The sequence below is a fragment of the Salvelinus alpinus genome, chromosome 2 (assembly GCF_045679555.1).
Source record: "Salvelinus alpinus chromosome 2, SLU_Salpinus.1, whole genome shotgun sequence".
NCBI classification, from domain to species: domain Eukaryota; kingdom Metazoa; phylum Chordata; class Actinopteri; order Salmoniformes; family Salmonidae; genus Salvelinus; species Salvelinus alpinus.
Window position 1 is genome coordinate 9,890,758 of NC_092087.1, and position 26,186 is coordinate 9,916,943.

Consider the following 26,186-nt stretch of genomic DNA (forward strand, 5'->3'; position numbering starts at 1 on the left):
TATATCTGGTGTGTTTTTGTTTCTGTTATTTTATAGTCCTACATTGATATAGATTATTGCATTGTTGAGTTTTGAGTTTGCAAGAAAGGCATTTCGCTGTACTTTGAGGACATTAAAACTTGAAACTTGTGTATACAATACTCATCGTATTCTGCCACATGGAGCTAGAGGGAACACAATACTCATCGTCATCTGTCACATGGAGCTAGAGGGAACACAATACTCATCGTCATCTGTCACATGGAGCTAGAGGGAACACAATACTCATCGTCATCTGCCACATGGAGCTAAAGGGAATACAATACTCATCGTATTCTACCACATGGAGCTAGAGGGAACACAATACTCATCGTCATCTGTCACATGGAGCTAGACGGAATAGCAGACATAGTATAATTAACCAATAAGGCACGAGGGGGTGTGGTATTTGGCCAATATACCACGACTAAGGGCTGTTCTTATGCACTGCGCAACGCAGGGTGCCTGGACACAGCCCTTAGCCGTGCTATATTGGCCAAATACCACAAACCCCCGAGGTGCCTTATTGCTATTATAAACTGGTTACCAACGTAATTAGAGCAGTAAAAATAAATGTTTTGTCATACCTGTGATATACGGTCTGATATAGCATGGCTGTCAGCCAATCAGCATTCAGGGTTCGAACCACCCAGTTTATAATATATAATACCAACACTATGTTTTTCTTTGTGGCTTAGAGGTAAAAATCTATCAGAGACAGCTGTCAATCGTTGTCCCTGATTGAGAATCATACTTAGGCAGCCAGGGTTTCACTTGTGTTTTGTGGGTGTTTGTTCCTGTGGAGGTTTTGAACGAACAAACTAACAAAACGATGTTGTGTGTTTCCCAGGAGGGAGCAGTCACTGGATAAGAAGTACCCAGGATGCATCAAACACCACGGCTCCAGACAAGAACGCTCATCCAACTCCATGGAGAAGCTCATCAAGAAACGCAACGTACCTCAGAAACTTCCCGCGCACAGCAAGAGGTGAGACTGTGGAGGGAGAAACCAACAAAATGTTCACACTTATCACTAATTTGTCACGATTTGTTGTTCAATCCATGTCAGTATAGTTTTGATTACCGAAATACATTGCGGTAAAACGAACATGGCATAGTTATATTCTAGTATTACTTGTTATAGGCATGTACAGAGTCCTTCCTGTTGATAGTTTATTTGGATACAAGGGGGAAAGAAAACGGCTGCATTCATTTCTCTTCTCTACATTTTAGTCATTTAGCAGATATCTTATCCAGAGCAACTTACAGTTAGTGCATTCATCTGAAGATAGCACCTTTTTTTTTTTAAGAGTTTAGCATATATATATATATATAACCTAAAAGGGTTCTTCGACTGTTGCCATAGGAAAACCCTTTCGAAGAACCCTTTTTGGCTCCAGGTAGAAGCTTTTTGAGTTCCATGTAGAATCCTTTCCATAGAAGGTTCTATGTGGAACCAAAAAGGGTTCTACTTGGAACCAAAAAGGGGGACAGCCATAGAACTCTTTTGGAAACTTTTTACACTACCGTTTAAAAGTTTGGGGTCACTTAGAAATGTCCTTGTTTTTGAAAGAAAAGCAAAAAAAATTGTCCATTTAAATAACATCAAATTGATCAGAAATACAGTGTAGACATTTTTAATGTTGTAAATTACTTTTGTAGCTGGAAACGGCAGATTTTTTATGGACTATCAACATAGGCGTACAGAGGCCCATTAACAGCAACCATCACTCCTGTGTTCCAATGGTACGTTGTGTTAGCTAATCCAAGTTTATAATTTTAAAAGGCTAATTGATCATTAGAAAACCCTTTTGCAATTATGTTAGCACAGCTGAAAACTGTTGTCCTGGTTAAAGAAGCAATAAAACTGGTCTTCTTTAGACTAGTTTAGTATCTGAAGCGTCAGCAATTTTAGGGATGCTGGGAATGCTTCCTAGAAGGCCAGCATCCCGGAGTTGCCTCTTCACTGTTTATGTTGAGACTGGTGTTTTGCGGGTACTATTTAATGAAGCTGCCAGTTGAGGAGTTGTGAGGTGTCTGTTTCTCAAACTAGACATTCTAATGTACTTCTCCTCTTGTTCAGTTGTGCACTGGGGCCTCCCACTCCTCTTTCTATTCTGGTTAGAGCCAGTTTGCGCTGTTCTGTGAAGGGAGTAGTACACAGCGTTGTACAAGATCTTCAGTTTGTTGCCAATTTCTCACATGGAATAGCCTTCATTTCTCAGAATAAGAATAGACATGAGTTTCAGAAGAAAGTTTTTTGTTTCTGGCCATTTTGAGCCTGTAATCGAACCCACAAATGCTAATGCTTCCAGATACTCAACTAGTCTAAATAAGGCCAGTTTTATTGCTTCTTTAATCAGGACAACACAGTTTTCAGCTGTGCTAACATAATTGCAAAAGGGTGTGTTAAATTAGCCTTTTAAATTGATTAACTTGGATTAGCTAACACAACGTACCATTGGAACACAGGAGTGATGGTTGCTGATAATGGGCCTCTGTACGCCTATGTAGATATTCCATTTAAAAAATCTGCCGTTTCCAGCTACAACAGTCATTTACAACATTAACAATGTCCACACTGTATTTCTGATAAATATGATGTTATTTTAATGGACAAAATCTTTTGCTTTTCTTTCAAAAACAAGGACATCTCTAAGTGACCCCAAACTTTTGAATGGTAGTGTAGGTGGGACAACCACATAACCTAGTCATAGTAAGTACATTTTTCCTCAATAAAATAGCTATCAGCAAAGCCAGAGCTAGTAAGGCGGACAACTTTACTGACTTTATTGAGCCATGCTCAGTGTAGAGAAACTAAGACTTTACCCACTGTGAATCCACTGTGTTGTTCCAGTAGACCAGACCTGTTGAAGTCAGAGGTGATCCTTCCCAAGCTGGACTCCTCCATGACCCAGGTGACCATCCCCTCCTGCCCCCAGAAGGGATCCACGTCCCCGGGGAGGTCACGTCGGGCCAAGCCCCGCTACAGGAAGACAGGGAAGGGCAGCAGCGGAGACCTAGCTGGGCTGAAGGCTGCGTTATCGTCCACACTGGGTCTGGCTAATACTACGTCTCTGACCACCTCCAACACCACCTCCACACCCAGGTATTTATGTTGACAACTCTCCATACTGGATGTGTGGTTGGATGAATTTGTTTAATATAAGACATTTATATAAATGTTTTATTTATCATTGTGTCCAGTCTGTCGCTATCTCAATGAATCTTTCCTGGATTCCTAACATCCTCTGTGCTTGCCTTCTTCTCAAAACCTATTAGAGGTCGAAGGTCGAAGAGGAGGGCCCTTCTATTCAACTATCTTCTCCAATACAATTGAGAAGAATGCGAGGAATCGCAAAACGACAAATTGAGATAGAGCCAGAGTGTAATTTTGCTGCAACCAAATCGCCCTTCAGGGCCCACAATAAAGATGTATTCTTCCCCCAGCAGCAAGCAGCATCTGGACCCCAGCGCAGCTCTGAGAGGTCTCCAGCATGATCTGCTGCTGAAGAAGATGTCTTCATCCAGCCCAGACCTCATCTCTACCACCATGGAGGCTGAGGGCCGCCGTAGGGGACTGGAGAGACCTGGTCTGGAGAGAGGGGGTAGCCAGAGCGCCTCCGCAGGCCTGGGAGGAGGTGAATTTATAGGATTAATATTGTCCGATAGGAACATTTGTATACAGTGCATTCTGAAAGTATTCAGACCCCTTCACTTTTTCCAAATGTTGTTACGTTACAGCCTTATTCTAAAAAGGATTCAATTAAAATATTTCCTCATCAATCTACACACAATACCCCATAATGATATCACAATACCCCATAATGACATCATAATTCCCCATAATGACATCACAATACCCCATAGTCTCAAAGATAAAACAGGTTTTTAGAAAGTTTTGCAAATGTATTAAAAATAAAAATCAGATACCTTATTTCCATAACTATTCAGACCATTTGCTATGAGGCTCGAAATTGAGCTCAGGTGCATCCTGTTTCCATTGATCATCCTTGAGATGTTTCTACAACTTGATTGGAGTCCATCTTTGGTAAATTCAATTGATTGGACATTATGTGGAAAGGCACACACCTGTCTATATAAGGTCCCACAGTTGACAGTGCATGTTGGAGCAAAAACCAAGCTATGAGGTCGAATGAATTGTCCGTATAGCTCCGAGACAGGATTGTGTCGAGGCACCGATCTGGGGAAGGGTACCAAAACATGTATGCCGCCTTGAAGGTCCCTAAGAACACAGGGGCCTCCATCATTCTTAAATGGAAAAAGTTTGGAACCACCAAGACTCTTCCTAGAGCTGGCTGCCAGGCCAAACTGAGCAATCGGGGGAGAAGGGCCTTGGTTAGGGAGGTGACCAAGAACCCGATGGTCACTCAGACAGAGCTCCAGAGTTCATCTGTGGACATTGGAGAACCTTCCAGAAGGACAGCCTGCTTGGACATAAAGGACACTCAGACCATGAGAAGCATAGATTCAAGATTCTCTGGTCTGATGAAACCAAGATTGAACTCTTTGGCCTGAATGCCAAGCGTCACGTCTGGAGGAAACCTGGCACCATCCCTACGGTGAAGCATGGTGGTGGCAGCATCATGCTGTGGGGATGTTCTTCAGCAGCAGGGACTGGGAGACTAGTCAGGATCGAGGGAAAGATGAACAGAGCAAAGTACAGAGAGATCCTTGATGTAAACCTTCTCCAGAGCGCTCAGGATCTCAGACTGAGGCGAAGGTTCAACTTCCAACAGGACAATGACCCTAATCACACAGCCAAGACAACGCAGGTGTGGCTTTGGGACAAATCTCTGAATGTCCTTGAGTTGCCCAGCCAGAGCCCGGACTTGAACCCAATTGAACATCTCTGGAGAGACTTGAAAATAGTTGTGCAGCGACGCTCCCCATCCAACCTGACAGAGCTTGAGAGGATCTGCAGAGAAGAATGGAAGAAACTCCCCAAATACAGGTGTGCCAAGCTTGTAGCTTCATACCCAAGAAGACTCAAGGCTGTAATCACTGCCAAATGTCCTTCAACAAAGTACTGAGTAAAGGGTCTGAATAACGTAACGTAACAAAATGTGGAAAAAGTGAAGGGGTCTGAATACTTTCCGAATGCACTGTATACAGGGATACCTGACATACATTTAAGGCTGTTTTACCGTACAAAGATAAAGACTACATTTTAGGATATTTCTCTGTGTCGGGGAAACCAGCCCATAATGTACCGCATACATCACTATAGATAGTCACAGGACACACATCACTGTAGATAGTCACAGGGCACACATCACTGTAGATAGTCACAGGACACACATCACTGTAGATAGTCACAGGACACACATCACTGTAGATAGTCACAGGACACACATCACTATAGATAGTCACAGGACACACATCACTGTAGATAGTCACAGGACACACATCACTGTAGATAGTCACAGGACACACATCACTGTAGATAGTCACAGGACACACATCACTGTAGATAGTCACAGGACACACATCACTGTAGATAGTCACAGGACACACATCACTGTAGATAGTCACAGGACACACATCACTGTAGATAGTCACAGGACACACATCACTGTAGATAGTCACAGGACACACATCACTGTAGATAGTCACAGGACACACATCACTGTAGATAGTCACAGGACACACATCACTGTAGATAGTCACAGGACACACATCACTGTAGATAGTCACAGGACACACATCACTGTAGATAGTCACAGGACACACATCACTATAGATAGTCACAGGACACACATAACAAGACATGATGAGCCAAACATACGTAAATAAATATAGTGCAAATAAATATAGTGGATATAAATATAGTGTAAATACATTTTGTGTAAATAAATAGTGTAAATAAATGTAGTGTAAATACATTTTGTGTAAATAAATATAGTGCAAATAAATATAGTGTAAATATAGTCAGTTATGGTTTATAGTCTTCTGTATTTAGGAAAGTAGGAAACTGATGCTGGTTGGTATGAATGACAGGTGGAGGAGGAGGTGGTGGAGGAGGGACGGAGGATGGAGGGGTGGGGACAGACGACCAGACAGAGACCCCACCGCGTAGCAACACCCCCAGCGAGGACGCGGCCTCCATACCGTTCTCCAGCAGCCCAGACTCCCCCTGTGGGAGGGGGGCAGCGGCAGGGAGGGGGTCGGTGCTGGGAGGCCCAGGAAGGTTACTTCAGGACGGGGAGGACAAGGAGGAGGGCACAGGGATCATCAGGTCACCCAGGAGCCAACACCTCACACCCGCAGCACTGCTCTACCGGAAACAAGTCACACGCAAACAGGTAGTCATCAGTAGTACGGCACGATGGATGGTATCTGGTGGCTATAAAATACTAACTAACCTAGAACCAGGTGATTCTCCTGACCAGTTATACTAACTAACCTAGAACCAGGAGATTCTCCTGACCAGTTATACTAACTAACCTAGAAACAAGAGATTCTCCTGACCAGTTATACTAACTAACCTAGAACCAGGAGATTCTCCTGACCAGTTATACTAACTAACGTAGAAACAAGAGATTATCCTGACCAGTTATACTAACTAACCTAGAACCAGGAGATCCTCCTGACCAGTTATACTAACTAACCTAGAAACAAGAGATTCTCCTGACCAGTTATACTAACTAACCTAGAAACAAGAGATTCTCCTGACCAGTTATACTAACTAACCTAGAAACAAGAGATTCTCCTGACCAGTTATACTAACTAACCTAGAAACAAGAGATTCTCCTGACCAGTTATACTAACTAACCTAGAAACAAGAGATTCTCCTGACCAGTTATACTAACTAACCTAGAAACAAGAGATTATCCTGACCGGTTATACTAACTAACCTAGAACCAGGAGATTCTCCTGACCAGTTATACTAACTAACCTAGAAACAAGAGATTCTCCTGACCAGTTATACTAACTAACCTAGAAACAAGAGATTCTCCTGACCAGATATAATAACTAACCTAGAACCAGGAGATTCTCCTGACCAGTTATACTAACTAACCTAGAACCAGGAGATTCTCCTGACCAGTTATACTAGCTAACCTAGAACCAGGAGATTCTCCTGACCAGTTATACTAACTAACCTAGAACCAAGAGATTCTCCTGACCAGTTATACTAACTAACCTAGAAACAAGAGATTATCCTGACCGGTTATACTAACTAACCTAGAACCAGGAGATTCTCCTGACCAGTTATACTAACTAACCTAGAAACAAGAGATTCTCCTGACCAGTTATACTAACTAACCTAGAACCAAGAGATTCTCCTGACCAGATATAATAACTAACCTAGAACCAAGAGATTCTCCTGACCAGATATAATAACTAACCTAGAACCAAGAGATTCTCCTGACCAGATATAATAACTAACCTAGAACCAGGAGATTCTCCTGACCAGTTATACTAACTAACCTAGAACCAAGAGATTCTCCTGACCAGATATAATAACTAACCTAGAACCAGGAGATTCTCCTGACCAGATATCCTACTGTAGTTGTGATTCCTCTTATCTTTCCTTTTCACTTACATATCTTCCCTTTACTTCTGCAGAGACGTGGTGTGTCCTCAGAGGAAGAGGAGGGAGAGGTGGACAGTGAGGTGGAGTTACCACGGAGACGGTAAGAATATACATCTTATATATTATACAGTATATAGTCATGATTCTATAGTAGTACATAGTCCAGCAGAAATAACCTCTTGGTATATCAAAATTGAGCTTGTGTCTATGAGAGCCCAAGGATTTAATCTATGTCCTGCTCCTGTTGTCTTCCTCATGCAGTCGACCGGTAAGCATCACCAAGTGCCAGTCCCTGTCCACCTTCAGCTCTGAGAACCTGTCTGCCGTGTCCGTGTCGGACGGAGAGGAGGGCAACACCAGTGACCACTCCCACAGCGGCACGCCGGACGTGGTCAGTACCAACACAGACGAGCGGCTGGACGACAAGAGCGACGACCTTCTGTCCCAGGGGTCGGAGATCCCTGCCGACCCCGCCCTCGACCCGGCCGACGGTTTATCAGAGAAGGAGGCCGCCATACGCCAGGTCAAAACCCAGCTCAACACGGGGCAGAACTACGAGGTAGGTAGGGCTCGGGTTACTATGACAACTATACGACTGGAACTGAAACTACGAGGTAGGGTTACTATGACAACTAGAACTGTGAGGTGGGGTTACCATGGGAACTGTTATGTTTAGCCATACACGACAGAGAAATGAGGAGAGCAGGAATTCCAATATAATACATTCTCTCATCGTTATAGGGCCAACATCCCTATTACAGAACATATGGTTCCATTTGGATTTTTCTCTAGTGTAGGGATCTTCGTTTTCCCTGATCACTAGGGCCCAGTTTTAGGGGGACAGAATATTTACAAACCAGGTAATGCTCAGGTAGCCTGGGTACCGGTCTGTTTGTGCTATCGTTCCAGAGTGGAATGATAGCACAAGCAGACTTGTATCCAGGCTAATATGAAGGTGAGATAGCTAGCCCATTGCCATTGTCTAACTCGACCTCTCCCTCTATTCCTCTAACCCAGGGCCTGTATGATGACTCTGACTGTGACAGTGCAGAGCTGGACCACTCAGGCTGCACAGAGCCCCAGCACCATAGGCCCCCCAGCACCAACTGGTGAGGAGACCAGACGCAGATCTTAGCCCCACTCCCTAGTCCTACTCCCCCAGTCCTACTCCCCCAGTCCCACTCCCCAATCCCACTCCCCAGTCCTACTCCCCAATCACACTCCCCAGTCCTACTCCCCCAGTCCTACTCCCCCAGCCCTACTCCCCCAGTCCTACTCCCCCAGTCCCACTCCCCAATCCCAATCCCCAGTCCTACTCCCCAATCACACTCCCCAGTCCTACTCCCCAATCACACTCCCCAGTCCTACTCCCCCAGCCCTACTCCCCCAGCCCTACTCCCCCAGTCCTACTCCCTCAGTCCTACTCCCCCAGCCCTACTCCCCCAGTCCTACTCCCTCAGTCCTACTCCCCCAGCCCTACTCCCCCAGTCCTACTCCCTCAGTCCTATTCCCTCAGTCCTACTCCCCCAGCCCCACTCCCCCAGTCCTCCTCCCCCAGCCCTACTACCCCAGTCCTACTCCCACAGTCCTACTCCCCCAGTCCTACTCCCTCAGTCCTACTCCCCCAGTCCTACTCCCTCAGTCCTACTCCCCCAGCCCTACTACCCCAGTCCTACTCCCCAGTCCTACTCCCCCAGCCCCACTCCCCAGTCCCACTCACCAGCCCTACTCCCCCAGCCCCACTCCCCAGTCCTACTCCCCCAGCCCTACTCCCCCAGCCCTACTCACCAGCCCTACTCCCCCAGCCCCACTCCCCAGTCCTACTCCCCCAGCCCTACTCCCCCAGCCCCACTCCCCAGTCCCACTCACCAGCCCTACTCCCCCAGCCCCACTCCCCAGTCCTACTCCCCCAGCCCCACTCCCCAGTCCCACTCACCAGCCCTACTCCCCCAGCCCCACTCCCCAGCCCTACTCCCCCAGCCCCACTCCCCAGCCCTACTCCCTCAGTCCTACTCCCTCAGTCCTACTCCCCCAGCCCCACTCCCCAGCCCTACTCCCCCAGTCCTACTCCCCCAGCCCTACTCCCCCAGTCCTACTCCCCCAGTCCTACTCCCTCAGTCCTACTCCCCCAGCCCCACTCCCCAGCCCTCCTCCCCCAGCCCTACTCCCCCAGTCCTACTCCCTCAGTCCTACTCCCCCAGCCCCACTCCCCAGCCCTACTCCCTCAGTCCTACTACCCCAGCCCTACTCCCCCAGTCCTACTCCCCCAGCCCCATCCCCAGCCCTACTCCCCAGCCCAACTCCCCAGTCCCACTTCCCAGCCCTACTCACCAGCCCTACTCCCCAGTGCTACTCCCCAGCCCCACTCCCCAGTCCTACTCACCAGCCCCACTCCCCAGCCCTACTCACCAGCCCCACTCCCCAGCCCTACTCACCAGCCCTACTCCCCAGCCCTACTCACCAGCCCCACTCCCCAGTCCCACTCCCCAGCCCCACTCCCCAGCCCTACTCACCAGCCCTACTCCCTAGTCCTACTCACCAGCCCTACTCCCCAGTCCTACTCCCCAGTCCCACTCCCTAGTCCCACTCACCAGCCCCACTCACCAGCCCTACTCCCCAGTGCTACTCCCCAGCCCTACTCACCAGCCCTACTCACCAGCCCTACTCCCCAGCCCTACTCACCAGCCCTATGCCCCAGCCCTACTCCCCAGCCCTACTCCCCAGCCCTACTCCCCAGCCCTACTCCCCAGCCCTACTCCCCAGTCCCACTCACCAGCCCTACCCCCAGCCCTACTCCCCAGCTCTACTCACCAGTCCTACTCACCAGCCCTACTCGACTAGCTTAATTCCAGATCTGTTTCTGCTTCCTTGCCAACTCCATTATAACACACAAACTGGTCTTGGACCATGCTAACACTCCCCAAACCCAGTCTTGCAAAAACACTTCAACTCACCTCACCTACAGTGACCTCTGCACCACCAGACTATTGATATAATGTCTACATGTTGTAGTGATTCCTTCACTATCCACCCTGTGGTTTCTTACTTATTGATTTTGTAAAAAAAAATATTTTAAAAAAGTGTCATATTTCAACATCTACCTATGTAATGTCTCCCATTCAGATTTCACGATATTAGTGTCATTACACCTTCCAATTGTCAATGTCCACATCATCGGTGAGGCACCTAATGTTTTTTTTTTTTTTTGCACTTAATGTTTACTTCATTTGTAGTGATTATTTATGTTCAAATTCCTGTGTTTCCTCACCAGCATTATGCACTGAGTGTCATTTCATTTATTTATTGAGTATAAGAGAAAATCAATGTCTACATAATTTTTTAAGTTGTTTACAATTTCATGTATTTATTGTTTTGCATCAGGGATTTTGTTGTTCTAATTTTGTATACAATTTTGTATTTTATTTATGTTAACATTAACTGTATGTAAATATCTGACCTCTTGACACACTATACAAGGAAGAAATATCATTTGTATGAGTTAAAATGTTACCACTGTATCATGTAATGGTGCTGACTGATGTGTTACACTAGAGGGCGGTATTGTATTGTACCAGACAGAACAGGGGTGTATTCATAACGGAAACCGTTGTGCAACGAAAACAAGACTTTCTATTGGGCAAATTCAGGTAGGTCCCTCCCTCCCCGTTTCATTCCGTTTGCTTCCGTTTGGCTCCTAGAGTAAACGGTAAACGGTTTCCGTTGCAGAACTGGGTTGCGTTAAGCAGGGCACAATGTTGTGGAATGCTCAGATAGAAATATGTTATATAGAACAAGCATGCCTCTCTGACAACAAAGAAATCATGTCAGCTCTATTCATGACATTTCTATCTGAAACGTTCAACAGCTGCCTACTGAATCTGAACATAGATATTCTATAACATAGAAATTATATTGGACTGGTACCGGATGCTGTTCATAATGACAGGGCATTAGTAAGCATAGAAATAGAATCGAATCTAGTACTTCTATTTCTTTGGCATTAAGACACAGGCTGGAGAACAGAACAATAATAGCTAAAGAACAAGCAATATGTCCACAAACTCAGAATCATTCCCCTGGCTGCAGCATGGAGCAAAACTAACCTATAGCCCAGCCCCTTTCTTTCAGGGTCTGTCTTGACATGTTTTTGTAGATCAACTATTGTATTTCTTTGGTATTGCAGTGTTTATACTGTATTAAAATGCAATACCACCTACTAGGATACCTTTGAGAACAAAACCTCAGGTCAAATCTCAAATGGCATCCTTATCCCTATATAGTGCACTACTTTTCCCCACAGCTCTGGGTCAAAAGTAGCGCACTTCTTAAGGAATAGGGAGCCATTAGGGACGAAGCCTCGATCATAGACCATGTGCATCTAGAAGTGTACAGATAGATCACTAGAGCATGCTTGTAATATAGTATGTATGGGTTGGATTGTATTTCCTGTCCAAATGCAGATGTCAGTCAGAGCATGAGGCTCAGATCAAAGGGACTTATCACCCATAGAAACAGAATCTAAAGGGATTCTAGTTCTATGACATCACCACCACTCACCAATGACCTATCTATCCATCTCTATGGAAACTATCCAACTCAACAGCAACAGATGAGTTTGTTCCTAACTAGTTACCTGGCAACTAGTTAGTTTCCTGTCAACTAAGGATGCGTCCCGATTCTCCACCCTTCCCTAAATGTGCACCTGTTCATTTCCCTTCATGTATTGAAAAGGAAAGGACTGGTGTAAGAAAGATGGTGGAACCACCATCAACCAGACCAATTTTTTGTTTTGATCCAGAGGGAGGAGTGTGGAAGTGTAAACTGGGGCAGAACTGGGACGCAATAGAGGCCCATGTTTGAACAGCCTCCATTAAATCCTCTGTAGCATTGAGGATTCCACTCCGACTTCGCAGTCTACTCTATCGGGATGACTCAGCAGGTTCCATTTGATAAGCTATAAAATGGCAGCTCCTTAATATATTAAGGTTTTATAGTGTTTATTTTGAATGTTCTGATCTCAGAATGTATTCTGTCCCATCAAGTCAAGCATTAACTTCATTAACTACTAGGTCTTATGCTGAATGACATCCAGACAGATGTCATCAAACAGATAAATAATTCATTGTTTTGTTGCCAATACAGCAAAGATCAATGCCCTCTGGTGACTGGAGAAATAGAGGGTCATTCTTGTATGTTTCCAAATTTGCCTTGGTCCCAGATCTGTTTATTAGTATTGTCTTACAAACTCCAATGGTCATTGTCAGGAACACCAATGTTTGGCAAGAGCGTTATAAACAAATCTGGGATCAGGCTCGTTTCCGTAATGCTGAATCAAAAACAGACTCCTCCTTTATGAAAAAGAAATGTTTGTTTTATATTGCATTATGTATTGTATCTGTGTACAATAAATATATTTAAGAAACAAATTAAGAAATAATAAAAAAAACTCACTGTTCAAAAACTGTTTCAGTGTTGGTTATTAATGGAGAATGATTTTTATAGAAGTGTAGCAGGGACCAGTCCAGATAACAGAATGCATAGAGTAGAATAATAGTTCATTGTGAAATGGAAATAACCTTTATGAAATATATTTGACATCCCTATAACCCCCCCCCCCCCCCCCACACACAATGAAGCAACACAAAGACCTAGATCTTGTAGTTTGAGCATTTCACATCTTTATTTCTGTAGTTTATTTTAACAACGTGGTGGCACCCAGGTCTACAGTCTGTAGTTTATTTTAACAACGTGGTGGCACCCAGGTCTACAGTCTGTAGTTTATTTTAACAACGTGGTGGCACCCAGGTCTACAGTCTGTAGTTTATTTTAACAACGTGGTGGCACCCAGGTCTACAGTCTTTCCAAAAAACGTGCACAAAAGATTTATTTCCTGCAAATAATAAAAAATAAATTCTGACTTCAGCAAAGAGCAGGAAACTAGTGTTAACCAATTTAAAACACCCTTTTCTTTGTCTCAGTTTCAGCTTAATAACGATCATCCATAATATCTTAGTTTCTCTCCTCACACTTAGACACACACGCCTGTCATTATTCAGGATTCGATCCCCTTTGGTAGTTAAAAAAAATGATTTCCTCCATTTAAAACAAATATTGCAACCTTTTTTTTGTGTGGTATTATCTTTAAAAAAAAATAAAAATGAGGATCGTCCTCTGCTTCCTAGCCCTCGAGCAGAACCCCCAACAGCCTTCCGACCCCCAGCAATATAGTCGGCGTCCCAAATGGCACCCTCATTACGTTAATAGTGCACTACATAGGAACTAGTGTGCAATTGGGATACATCCTGAACATATGACACGGGGTAAAAGGGAAGATAGAAAAATAGGAATGACAAGAAAATTAAAAAAAAGGTTAAGGTGAAATGTGTTTGTACGCGGTTTTAAAGTATTTTCCATTAATGCAATAGCCACGTCTTCTAGTACTGTTAGAGATATGTCATACCCAAAATACCAGCAGTGATGACAGCACAAGCTCCATGTTTCCCCCTTTGGTGACAAACATTAAACCAAGGTGAGTTTTTGCAGATATTCAATGGATAAAATGACTAGGGGGAGGGTTTAAATATGCAGGGAAAAAAACAGTCAATCTATTTTTATTTTAGAGACTTTTATTTTTTTTTATCCTTTTCATTTTTAAAAGAAAAAAAAATCTAACTTTTACAGAATTAAACCTTCAGATTATTCTCCTCTATCTAGTCTTTTGTGACAGTTTAAAGACAGACAAGGAGAGCTTTCATTCCCCAAAAAATACAATTATCTAAGAATAAATCATAAAAAATGTCAACAGGGGCTCAAAGGGACTTAAAAACCAAATAGTTTTCTTCATAAAAACAATGAATGCAGATAAAGAAATTATATATATATATGTTTTTTTAAATGGGTGGGTGGTGTGATTTTTAAACGACAAAAAAAAAAAGAAGGTTAAACTATGTTGGATAGTTGCATTGACGCCTTTAAAGGAGAGAGCTGAGTGATGGAGCGATGAGTGGTAGAAGGTAAAATGTGGAGGGGGGGTTAGTGCAGATCACATCTATGCAGAGCCTGTTCTATCAGTTGGTCGCCAGTCCTGTTGCTTCAGATGAGAGCCTGGAGAGAGACACACATTGAGAGATCGAAGGGGGAGAGAATAAGCCAAGCTGTGTGTTTCAGATCAGACACGATAAAACCTTTTTTACAATTTAAAACTTTTACAAACTCACCAAAGCTTCTTACAATTCACAATGCAAAACATGAACCCAATAACAACAAACCCCCTCTGTTGATTAAAATACAAAAATCAGCTGAGAGGATACCATTTCCTTGACATCACATCCTAAGTGCTAACAATTCATTCAACTTCTTTCCTGTACTCTGAATTGTTGTCGCTGACTTCTGCCCAGTACTAAAGGATTGTAAAGCAGCGGTGAGCAGCAGTTGAGCTGGCCATGCAGTAGGTCTATGGCTCGATTCACTCATTCTAAACTACTTCAGTTACGAAGACATCAATTTCCTGAAGTCGTAGAGGTCCAATGACCCAAAACGAGGGTGATTTAAATTAGATAACATATGATACCCGAGGATAAACTATCAAAGTGAGATCATTACACCCAACGAGACTACTTGAACATCAAACATGTTACACTAAATGTGTTAAATCAAGGATGTCAGCATTATAATAAACAGTTTACAACAAATGTAACTAGCTACCACACGTATTACCCAGGTATGGCAAAGTTCATATTCCGATCTTTTCCTCTGAATAAATGAAATCCAGTTTGAGATCTCAATATAAAGAGGACATGAAAGGTGTTACCTGAGCTTACAGCAAGAAGAGAAAACCAACCAGACGATTTGTGTCAATAAGTGAGTCAGTCTGAGAACAGAGTGTCCATGCTGATGCAGTGTCTTTAGATAGAAAGACCAGGGACTCAAGAGTCCTTTGGTGAAGGTGACAAACCAAGCAGCGGGACCCACAACACATGGGGACGAGATCTCAGGCCACATCTGGGCATTTAGCTTTCCTTTTTTTTTTTTTTTTTTTTTTTAAGTGCGGCGTTTTCATTTAATTTTTTTACTTTAAAGTTAAGAAGCGTGATGCACAGCCAGGTACAACAGTAGAGCGAGACCCAGTACAGACAATACTAAGCTTGACTACGTCCCAATCAGCACACTATTCCGCATAGGGCCCTGGTCAAAAGTAGAGCACTATACAGGAAATAGTGTCATTTGGGACATACTTAATGTCTGTAGTGTTAGTAAGGGGAAAGCCTTCGCCTCTTAGACTTGGAACCCAGCTCTGGGGAGAGCTTTGGCTCGGGATTGGCTGAGTGGAGGGCCAGGAGGGGGAGGGGCTTAAGACTGAGCAGACTGGAGACACAGGGGATAGTAGGGGAGTCAGAGGAGGGAGTGCCTGGAGGAACCAACAAGGACAGAGAGATGGAGGAAGGGGGCGCCAAACAGGAGGAAGAAGAGGAGGAGGAGGAGGAAGCAGTAGAGGAAGTGGCAGCAGGAGAGGAGGTGGTAGTAGTGGAGAGAAGAGGAGGGCAGAGGAGGCTGGTGCTGAGGGTCTGTTCGGGGTTCGAGGAGGAGGGTTTAGAGGACTCTACGCTGTAGAAACAACAGAGACAAGGAAGAAGAGGGACAGTCGGGACGGGTTACAGGGAAGGCTGGTGAGTATGAAGGGAGAGATGAGGGTTGGGGGGACAGACTGACAGTCAGGGGAAAGAGAGGGAAACAGACCAACAGTCAGGGAGGGGGATGAGGGGGGTGAGAGTCTGATAGACAAGGCAAAAGGACAACTAGGCATAGCAGCCGTCAGTGAGTACACGGGAAGATGACATCATTAGAAGTCTGACTCATGTTTCTAGAAACAGTGTGCGTGTTCGAGACAGACAAGGTTGCAGCCGGACTGCACAGAGTCGCTGATCAACAAATCACCTTGAATCCCAAATAGCTACTCATTATGTGATCAAGATTAATGATTTATGTTCACTGTCTTGTTTAAAACTGATGCCCTCAAAACACACTGAACTATTCAGCAGAGCCAGTACAATAACAGTACATGATATAGAGGTTGGTGTTGGGAGGTTAGGCAGTCAGTCGAACACAAACACATTGTACTGTATTGCTGGGAGGCGCCCAAATGTCAACGGCCCAAGTACAGTGGTGCAGGGTGGTGGGTTGGTACCAGAAAGGGCATGGTAGAATACTGGGAGAGCTGCAGGCTTCTGTTCCAACCCAACTCTGTGTTAGTTAGTGTTGGGCCGGATCAAAAGCCTGCTCCGCCAACCAAGACCAGAAACTAAAAGTCAAGAATGTGCCAGAACCCAAAATCCACCGGTTGGAGGAGTCCAGGAATCAGGTGGGAACATGCAGGAAGTCCTCCAACAGGGAAACCTACATCCTAGGAATTTTGGGAACGTTTCTGGAATTTTGCAACGGCCAAGTCGATCTATCCCTGACTCTAGGACAACAGATTGGTATTTGATCTAACTGTGATGTTGTGTCTGACCTGGCGTTGATGAGGTACTCTGCCAGGCTGATGGAGGCAGCAGAACCAGTGATGGTGACCTGTCTGTCTGCGGAGCCCTCCACGGGGTTGGCGATCTTTATCTGGGCACCCGACATCTGACGGATCTCATTGATCTTAGAACCCTGGCGACCAATTATGCAGCCAATCAACTGGAGGGAGGGGAGGAACAGGAAATCAGTTAAGCCAATCAACTAGGGGGGGGAACAGGAAATCAGTTAAGCCATTCAACTAGGGGGGAACAGGAAATCAGTTAAGCCATTCAACTAGGGGGGAACAGGAAATCAGTTAAGCCATTCAAGTAGGGGGGAACAGGAAATCAGTTAAGCCAATCAACTAGGGGGGGAACAGGAAATCAGTTAAGCCATTCAACTAGGGGGGAACAGGAAATCAGTTAAGCCAATCAACTAGAGGGGGGGGGGACAGGAAATCAGTTAAGCCAATCAACTAGGGGGGGACAGGAAATCAGTTAAGCCAATCAACTAGGGGGGGACAGGAAATCAGTTAAGCCAATCAACTAGGGGGGGGGGGACAGGAAATCAGTTAAGCCAATCAACTAGGGGGGGGGGGGACAGGAAATCAGTTAAGCCAATCAACTAGGGGGGGGGGGACAGGAAATCAGTTAAGCCAATCAACTAGGGGGGGGACAGGAAATCAGTTAAGCCAATCAACTAGAAAGAGAGAGAAAACCAGGAAGTCAATTAAGCCAATCAACTAGAATGGATTTGATTGATAGTTTGAACTGTCCAACCACTTGATTGAAATGGGCAGGTCAGAGTCGTCACTGTGGAAATACTTACATCATTTGGAATGGTCATCTCATGGGAGCTAGTTTGGGCAGAAGCATCCATCCCTCCTAAATCAACAAGCCAAAAATACAGAAATGTATAAATAAACACAACCAGGACCAAGAGGAACACGGTACTGTTCATTATATTTAAACACCATTATTGTGGTGGCATGTTCATTGAAACAAAATGTTAAAAACATCAGGTAAAGCCTTCGTCGAGGAGTTTGTTTCTATCAGGGTGACACACTAACGATGGCCTAACAGTCAAAACATTGTCTTTCACGCCTGTTGCCGCCATTAATTTAAAAAATAAATAAATTTAAAACATTTTTTTTTGCATCAAATATCTGAGTAAAGCCCACTGCTGATCTCATTATGGTCCAAACACACCAGTTCTGAGTGCAGTGGTTTACAGAACCTTTTAACTTTATTTCTACAAACGATTGTATCGTCAAGTCCCTAGTACCTTGGAACCCCGGGTTGCTGGGGCCCATGGGAAAGGGGCTCTGCTGCATGGCCAGCTGATGGAGCTTGGTGAGCTGTGGAGAGATAGAGGAAGACTGTGAGGGCAAGAGAGGGGGCAGGGAGGAGAGAAACGGGAAAGAGACGAGACAAGAAGCACGGTCAGTACAGAAACCATTTCATTCACCACAACATTCATTCATCATTTAGACATGTATAACAGTAGATGAGGTCGTGCTCATTAGGTACCAAACGGCATGAAACGGGGACAAGAGGAACACCTACGTGAGAACACTGTTCATTGAATACAGCTCAGCGTTCAACACCATAAGTGCCCTCAAAGCTCATCACTACGCTAAGGACCCTGGGACTGAACACTTTCCTCTGCAACTGAATCCTGGACATCCTGACGTGTCCAATAAGAAATGCTAATTTACTATTGGCAAAACCTTTTGTTGCAATGCATGGCATGTCCGAATGAACAAGAGCCAGTTGTCTTGACCAGTCAGCTCATCTTATCCTCAAACTGTTGCTCTAAAATGGACGATTGTTGCATGGCTTGGGGAATCATTCTTCGTTCTATTCATTTATACCCTCATGGTCTTTCCACTGCAGCTCAGGAGAACTCGACACTCCGTTTGGAAAGGTTTCTTGCAGTCTTCTGACGGATTGATAGGACAGAACATATGTAGTGCATCTCTCCTGGGCCCCGACCAAAACCAACCAGGCATAATCAACACAGTATCACTGAGGCAGTAATACAAGACTCATCCTGAACTAACAATCCTAAACCCACAGTGATATGCTGAGGTGGTGAGTTGTCAATACACCAGCAAAACTGAAAATACACTTGATGATAGAGAGGATAGGTAGAGAAGAGAAGGGATGGTAGAGAGGATAGGTAGAGAAGAGAAGGGATGGTAGAGAGGATAGGTAGAGAAGAGAAGGGATGGTAGAGAGGATAGGTAGAGAAGAGAAGGGATGGTAGAGAGGATAGGTAGAGAAGAGATGGGATGGTAGAGAGGATAGGTAGAGAAGAGAAGGGATGGTAGAGAGGATAGGTAGAGAGGATAGGTATAGTAGAGATGGTAGAGAGGATAGGTAGAGAGGATAGGTAGAGAAGAGAAGGGATGGTAGAGAGGATAGGTAGAGAAGAGAAGGGATGGTAGAGAGGATAGGTAGAGAAGAGAAGGGATGGTAGAGAGGATAGGTAGAGTAGAGAAGGGATGGTAGAGAGGATAGGTAGAGTAGAGAAGGGATGGTAGAGAAGATAGGTAGAGAAGAGAAGGGATGGTAGAGAGGATAGGTAGAGTAGAGAAGGGATGGTAGAGAGGATAGGTAGAGTAGAGAAGGGATGGTAGAGAGGATAGGTAGAGAAGAGAAGGGATGGTAGAGAGGATAGGTAGAGAAGAGAAGGGATGGTAGAGAGGATAGGTAGAGTAGAGAAGGGATGGTAGAGAGGATAGGTAGAGTAGAGAAGGGATGGTAGAGAGGATAGGTATAGTAGAGATGGTAGAGAGGATAGGTATAGTAGAGATGGTAGAGAGGATAGGTAGAGAGGATAGGTATAGTAGAGATGGTAGAGAGGATAGGTAGAGAGGATAGGTATAGTAGAGAAGGTAGAGAGGATAGGTATTGCATGGTAGGTCAGGGAGGATAGGGAACAGTGAGAGTAGAGGACATGGTAGGTCAGGGAGGATAGGGAACAGTGAGAGTAGAGGACATGGTAGGCCAGGGAGGATAGGGAACAGTGAGAGTAGAGGACATGGTAGGTCAGGGAGGATAGGGAACAGTGAGAGTAGAGGACATGGTAGGTCAGGGAGGATAGGGAACAGTGAGAGTAGAGGACATGGTAGGTCAGGGAGGATAGGGAACAGTGAGAGTAGAGGACATGGTAGGTCAGGGAGGATAGGGAACAGTGAGAGTAGAGGACATGGTAGGTCAGGGAGGATAGGGAACAGTGAGAGTAGAGGACATGGTAGGTCAGGGAGGATAGGGAACAGTGAGAGTAGAGGACATGGTAGGTCAGGGAGGATAGGGAACAGTGAGAGTAGAGGACATGGTAGGTCAGGGAGGATAGGGAACAGTGAGAGTAGAGGACATGGTAGGTCAGGGAGGATAGGGAACAGTGAGAGTAGAGGACATGGTAGGTCAGGGAGGATAGGGAACAGTGAGAGTAGAGGACATGGTAGGTCAGGGAGGATAGGGAACAGTGAGAGTAGAGGACATGGTAGGTCAGGGACGATAAGGATACAGGAAGCATCAATGGAAGGTTGACAACAGAACATCACTTACGTCTGGCTGGGGTATGGCATGTTGTCCTTGAACTGCGTACGCCTGAAACAACAACAATGTGTTCACAGGCATTCCATCAACATCTTGACACACACACACACAGCGTCCCAAATGGAACACTACTGACTTCAGTGCACTACTACAAATCAAACTTTATTAGTCACATGCGCCGAATACAACAGGTGTAGACCTTACAGTGAAATTCTTACTTACAAGACCCTAACCAACAGCTCAGTTTAAGAATAAGAAATAAAAGTAACAAGTAATTAAAGAGCAGCAGTAAATAACAATAGTGAGACTATATACAGGGGGGTACCGGTACAGAGTCAATGTGTGGGGGCACCGGTTAGTTGAAGTAATATGGACATGTAGGTAGAGTTATTAAAGTGACTATGCGTAGGTGTAAAAGAGGGGGAGAGGGGATGGGCGCAATGCAAATAGTCTGGGTGGCCATTTGATTAGATTTTCAGGAGTCTTATGGCTTGGGGGTAGAAGCTGTTTAAAAGCCTCTTGGACCTAGACTTGGCGCTCCGGTACCGCTTGCCGTGCGGTAGCAGAGAACAGATTATATTATATGGATCCTAATCAAAAGTATTGAACTACAGAGAATAGGGTGCAGTTTGGGAAACTCACATACTACTACCACCATCACCACCACCACCACCATTACTACACGTTGTTTCTTCTCTAAACAACCCCCCCCCCCAGTCCCCTTTCAAGCACCGGGAGGTTCATCAAATGATATTATTTTTACTTTTTATCAAACATACCTGTCCTCCGGCAAAGATGACAGGGGATCCTGAAGGTTTGGGTCGGTATGGGATGGTGACCCCCTTAGGGGGAGACTGTAGGACACACAAGAGGAGAGAATGAGAGAAGGAGAATGGGTTTAATTCAACAAATACGTTCAAAACTTTTGTAGAATTGAGCAAGAGATACTATTACCAAAGAGAATGCAAGGGTAATTTCTCAATGAAGAAAGTGTGTATTTACGATTAATTAAATAGATGATCTGAGGATATTACTTACACTTACCTCGAGCATAACTACACAGATCTGCTTGACACACTCGATAATGGACTGGGGCGTCCCTGCGATAGTGATGGCCCGTTCTGTAGAGTTAGGAAGCATGTCGCCTGCCACCTGTACCTGAGCACCTGTCGACTAGAGAGGACAGAGAGAGAGCGAATGAGAGGACAGAGAGAGAACAGAGAGAGAGAGAGAGAGGACAGAGAGAGAACAGAAAGGACAGAGAGAGAGAGAGAGAGAGAGAACAGAGAGAGAGAGAGAGAGAGGAGAGAGAGAACAGAGGCAGGTTGACTGGTCTGGACTTCATTTGCCACAATGTGCAAATAGCCTTGTAAGTTCAACAACATCGTCTTATTGATTTTTGCCTTTTCACCTCCAGGTATGATACTTTCCCCAGACTGTGTTGTTGTTATGCTACTGATGGCTCCTCTAGTGGATAGAAACCAGAGCAGAGCTCTCTCCCTCCACCCACCGGCGTTACTGGGAGAATCAATTGAATGCCTAAAGACTTCTGCTAGGCAGTGAATAGGGGTCACATAAGAGTTAAAACATTTTAGTTATTATAATCTGTAGCTGTTTTCGATTGCTCTAATATCTCTTTAAAATGTATTATACAAATATATATGGCATTGATCATTTCCTTATAATGTACCCTGATACTTTTTTAAATTGAGATTCTATATCGATTGTGTTTCAAGTGATGATCAACAGGGGTCAGTTGTTGGATTCCATTCTACATAGTCCTTTACGGTCTACTGCCAACGGTCTACTGCCAACGGTCTACTGCCAACGGTCTACTGCCCACCTCTCTGATCTCTTTGATCTTGCAGCCTCCCTTGCCGATGAGGGAGCCACACTGACTGGCTGGCACCACGATGCGTAGGGTGACCGGGGGCTTGCTGGTGGCCGTGCTGTTCGTCATAGAGCTGCTGATGTCCTGGGAGACAAAAAGTGGAGATTAAGTAATAATTATATATTTTTCATTTCTCTCCAGCTCCACTTTTAACTTCAATGGCTGATGGATGTGAGGTGTTCAGTCACCGAGGAACAACTATAACTTGAAATACAAAAACAGATCGTTAAAAACATTTTATATTAACTTCCATTTTTCTTAAGAGTAGCTGAACATGTCTCCAGTCTGTTCATCTATCCTGCACCTTGGCTGGACTGAGGAAGCAACATCATATTTCCTACAGATGTCATAATGACAAATGAACAGTCAGTCCGATCTAGTACAGTGTTATCACAAGTTACCTCTTCCAGCTTTTCGATGATCATGGAGAATGCTTTGAAGATGGCGGTGGTGGGGCCTGCCAGAGTGATGATCCTCTCAGGACAGTTCCCCTCTGAGATGTTGATGCGAGCCCCGCTCTGGAACACCACGGGGGAGGAGAGGAGAAATTAGGCAATTAGGAAAATACTTTCTAGCGGCAGCAACTGCACAAACAAAAAACGTGTGTGTGTGCTTCTCACCTCTTCTCTCATCTTCTTCACAGATTCACCTTTCTTGCCAATGATGCTTCCGACTTCCTAAAAGAGATAAACAGATGAATTTAATAAAATCATTCAAATCAAAGTGTATTTGTCACATGCGCCAAATACAACAGGTGTTGACCTCACAGTGAAATGCTCACTTACAAACCCTTAACCAACAATGCAGTTAAGTAAAAAAAAAAATAGGTATTCGGTAAACAATAGATAAGTAAAGATTTATTTTATTTTATTATTATTATGTAAAATGACAGTGAAAATAACAATAGGGAGGCTATATACAGGTGGTACCAGTACCGAGGCAATGTGGAGGCTATATACAGGTGGTACCAGTACCGAGTCAATGTGGAGGCTATATACAGGTGGTACCAGTACCGAGTCAATGTGGAGGCTATATACAGGTGGTACCAGTACCGAGTCAATGTGGAGGCTATATACAGGTGGTACCAGTACCGAGTCAATGTGGAGGCTATATACAGGTGGTACCAGTACCGAGTCAATGTGGAGGCTATATACAGGTGGTACCAGTACCGAGTCAATGTGGAGGCTATATACAGGTGGTACCGGTACAGAGCCAATGTGGAGGCTATATACAGGTGGTACCAGTACCGAGTCAATGTGGAGGCTATATACAGGTGGTACCGGTACAGAGTCAATGTGGAGGCTATATACAGGTGGTACCGGTACAGAGTCAATGTGGAGGCTATATACAGGGGGTACCGGTACAGAGCCAATGTGGAGGCTATATACAGGGGGTACCGGTACTGAGTCAATGTGGAGGCTATATACAGGTGGTACCGGTACAGAGCCAATGTGGAGGGGGCACCAGTTAGTCGAGCTAATTGAGGTATTATGTACATGTAGGTATAGTTAGTGACAATGCATATATGATAAACAGAGAGTTGCAGCGTAAAAGAGGAGTTGGTGGGGAGGGGGGGGTTGGTAATGTGAAAAGGGCACGTGAACCATTAATAGCAGTGGTTTGGTGAACCATGCTTAAATGGGTAACCTGGTATGAGAGTCGAAGACTTGTGTTTGCTCCCCGAGCTTAATGTCTAAGAGGCTTTAGCTCAGTGGGCCAAAACATTCTAGTTACACCCTACTGTCACCTGCTCTGGGAGGTCGCACAAGGTGCCGTGCAACAGCAATCTAATGGTCATGGTGACACTGCCTTTATCTCTGTGGGCTAACACTCAGTCACACCTTCTGTGGGCGGTCACTCACCTTGCCGTGCATCAGCAATCGAATGGTGAGGGTGACATTGAGTCCTCCTTCAATCACACCGGAGTCCATAACTAGTACTGGATGGGAGAAGCTGTCGCTGAAGGGTCACAACTGAGGGTCTTTGGTCACAAAGATGGGATCTGGAGGTCAGACAAGAGAACAGTAAGACATTTTAGAATAGTGCTTGGAGATGAAGAGTTAGGAGAGTATAGGAGGGCTGAGGGACAAGCGGGAGAACAATTGAGTATAGAATGTGAGATCAGTGAACTGAATAGCTGGGTTTTGGTTTTTACCCAACAGCCTTTGTACACTAACACCAAATAGCTAGCTAGCTAGCTTGCTATTGATCTCAATAAACTTGATAGCATAGTACTGTTTACAAGAGGGTTTCTTAAACTATGGGTCGGGAACACAAAGTAGGCACTGGGCATGTAAGAGGTGAAGCACGAGTTACGAGAATACATCTATAAAATCACGCGCCATTCATTTTTAAATTTGGGTCATCGGAGGACGTCACATTTTTCAATTGGGTCTCTAACTGAAATAATTTAAGGACCCCCTGGTTTACAAGTAGGCTGCTGAAACCATCCAAATAATGCCATGTTTCTTTCAGCCACGGCTGCTTTTAGTTCTAAACGGATCGCCGTTATTGTAAGAGGGGAAATAAATACATTTGCAAAAACAAGAATGTAGTGAAGTATCTCAACTCCATGGTAGTATCGTGTGGAGTTGAGATATGATTGGCAAACAAGAAATGGGGCCTTCTAGTGTGAGGTTGTTGCACGCATGATTATTATTTGTACTGTATCATGATTCATGCACCGTAACTTGCCTTTAGACTTAAAGTAACAATCTAACTTCGTTAGAGTGGTGATCATAGCAATGATTCATGTTCACGTGTATCTTTAAGTTTGCTAGTAACTTAGCACATTGCCGGCTACCTACATAAGAGATACATTTCGCTAGCTAGCATGTTAGGCTAACTAACAAGCTGGTTAATGGTCCCCAAGAGTGAATCCCGAGCGAAACAAACTTGCTGTTCAAGTTCGTGAATTAATAGACAATGTGTCCGATTACTTGGCTGCAATGAATTCAATTTCACTCATAAATAGCTGCATGCGGTTGAGTCTTACCGGCCGGCGCCCTCCATGCTAGCTTTATGACCTAGCATAGCATACTAATTGGGTGGCTAGCATCCGTGTGTGGAGCATGTGGAGCGATATCGTTTGAATGACTGTCCATTTGACATTCACGCTAGCAATTTTTCAAGAATATACATCGGTTTCATATTGGCTACACACACCCTAACACTGATCATTTACAAATAAACACGCGTAAATAGCAGCCAAATGACTGATAAATAAGCTCGTGCTGGCTTTATTATGAGCTGCGTGCAAGTACTGCGGCCTGGCAAATCCACGTGAAGCCTGGCTGTGCGTGCTACCAGCTAGCAAGATGCGGTGTGCGTTTCTTTTAGATTTTATTGCACACATATATAGATATTAAATGTTCTTACCTGATCCGTGTTTTGAGATGTGTTGTCGGGGGGAGGGTGGGGTAGAAGGGGAGAGGTTCGGGAGGGTAGAAACCCAGGGGAGAGTTTTAAAAGGATTCGGGGAAGAGGGAAGAGTGATAGCGTGAGATCGGGCGCTCCACTGCTTTACACAAAGACAACAGAACTAAAACGTCTGAACTTCCCCCTTTCACCGAACCCTCCCACAGCCACGATAAACCCGCCTATCTGGTTACGATGAAACAAACTGCGCACAAAGTTACAGTAGGTAATAGTAAAT

The 26,186-nt window shown here is 44.7% G+C and overlaps 2 protein-coding genes across 9 annotated transcripts in view; one reads left to right on the plus strand and one right to left on the minus strand.

Annotated features, from left to right (window-relative positions):
- Positions 1-8,812, plus strand: part of LOC139553633 (mitogen-activated protein kinase kinase kinase 12-like) — a 54,400-nt gene extending 45,588 nt beyond the window's left edge. Inside the window, exons 9-15 of the mRNA XM_071366184.1 lie at positions 869-1,006; positions 2,879-3,127; positions 3,472-3,659; positions 6,049-6,344; positions 7,609-7,676; positions 7,838-8,135; positions 8,594-8,812. Coding sequence (XP_071222285.1) covers positions 869-1,006; positions 2,879-3,127; positions 3,472-3,659; positions 6,049-6,344; positions 7,609-7,676; positions 7,838-8,135; positions 8,594-8,689 — 1,333 coding nt within the window. The 3' untranslated portion in view covers positions 8,690-8,812. The remainder of the gene's footprint in view (positions 1-868; positions 1,007-2,878; positions 3,128-3,471; positions 3,660-6,048; positions 6,345-7,608; positions 7,677-7,837; positions 8,136-8,593) is intronic.
- Positions 8,813-13,229: 4,417 nt separating this feature from the next.
- Positions 13,230-26,154, minus strand: LOC139553588 (poly(rC)-binding protein 2). 8 transcript variants are annotated; one of them, XM_071366150.1, is made up of 12 exons: positions 25,910-26,154; positions 24,394-24,533; positions 23,152-23,208; positions 22,933-23,049; positions 22,484-22,615; positions 21,685-21,813; positions 21,420-21,494; positions 20,650-20,691; positions 18,359-18,431; positions 17,903-17,958; positions 17,085-17,254; positions 13,230-14,680 (listed from the first exon to the last, which is right to left on the minus strand). In XM_071366150.1, the coding sequence occupies exons 2-12, from the start codon at positions 24,460-24,462 to the stop codon at positions 14,644-14,646; spliced, it is 957 nt and encodes a 318-aa protein (XP_071222251.1). In that variant the 5' UTR covers positions 24,463-24,533; positions 25,910-26,154; the 3' UTR covers positions 13,230-14,643. The 8 variants fall into 8 exon arrangements, with proteins under 8 accessions (XP_071222251.1, XP_071222234.1, XP_071222216.1 ...); XM_071366133.1 differs by having other exon boundaries at positions 17,903-17,964; positions 25,910-26,152; XM_071366115.1 differs by having other exon boundaries at positions 18,359-18,452; positions 25,910-26,152.
- Positions 26,155-26,186: the final 32 nt, after the last annotated feature.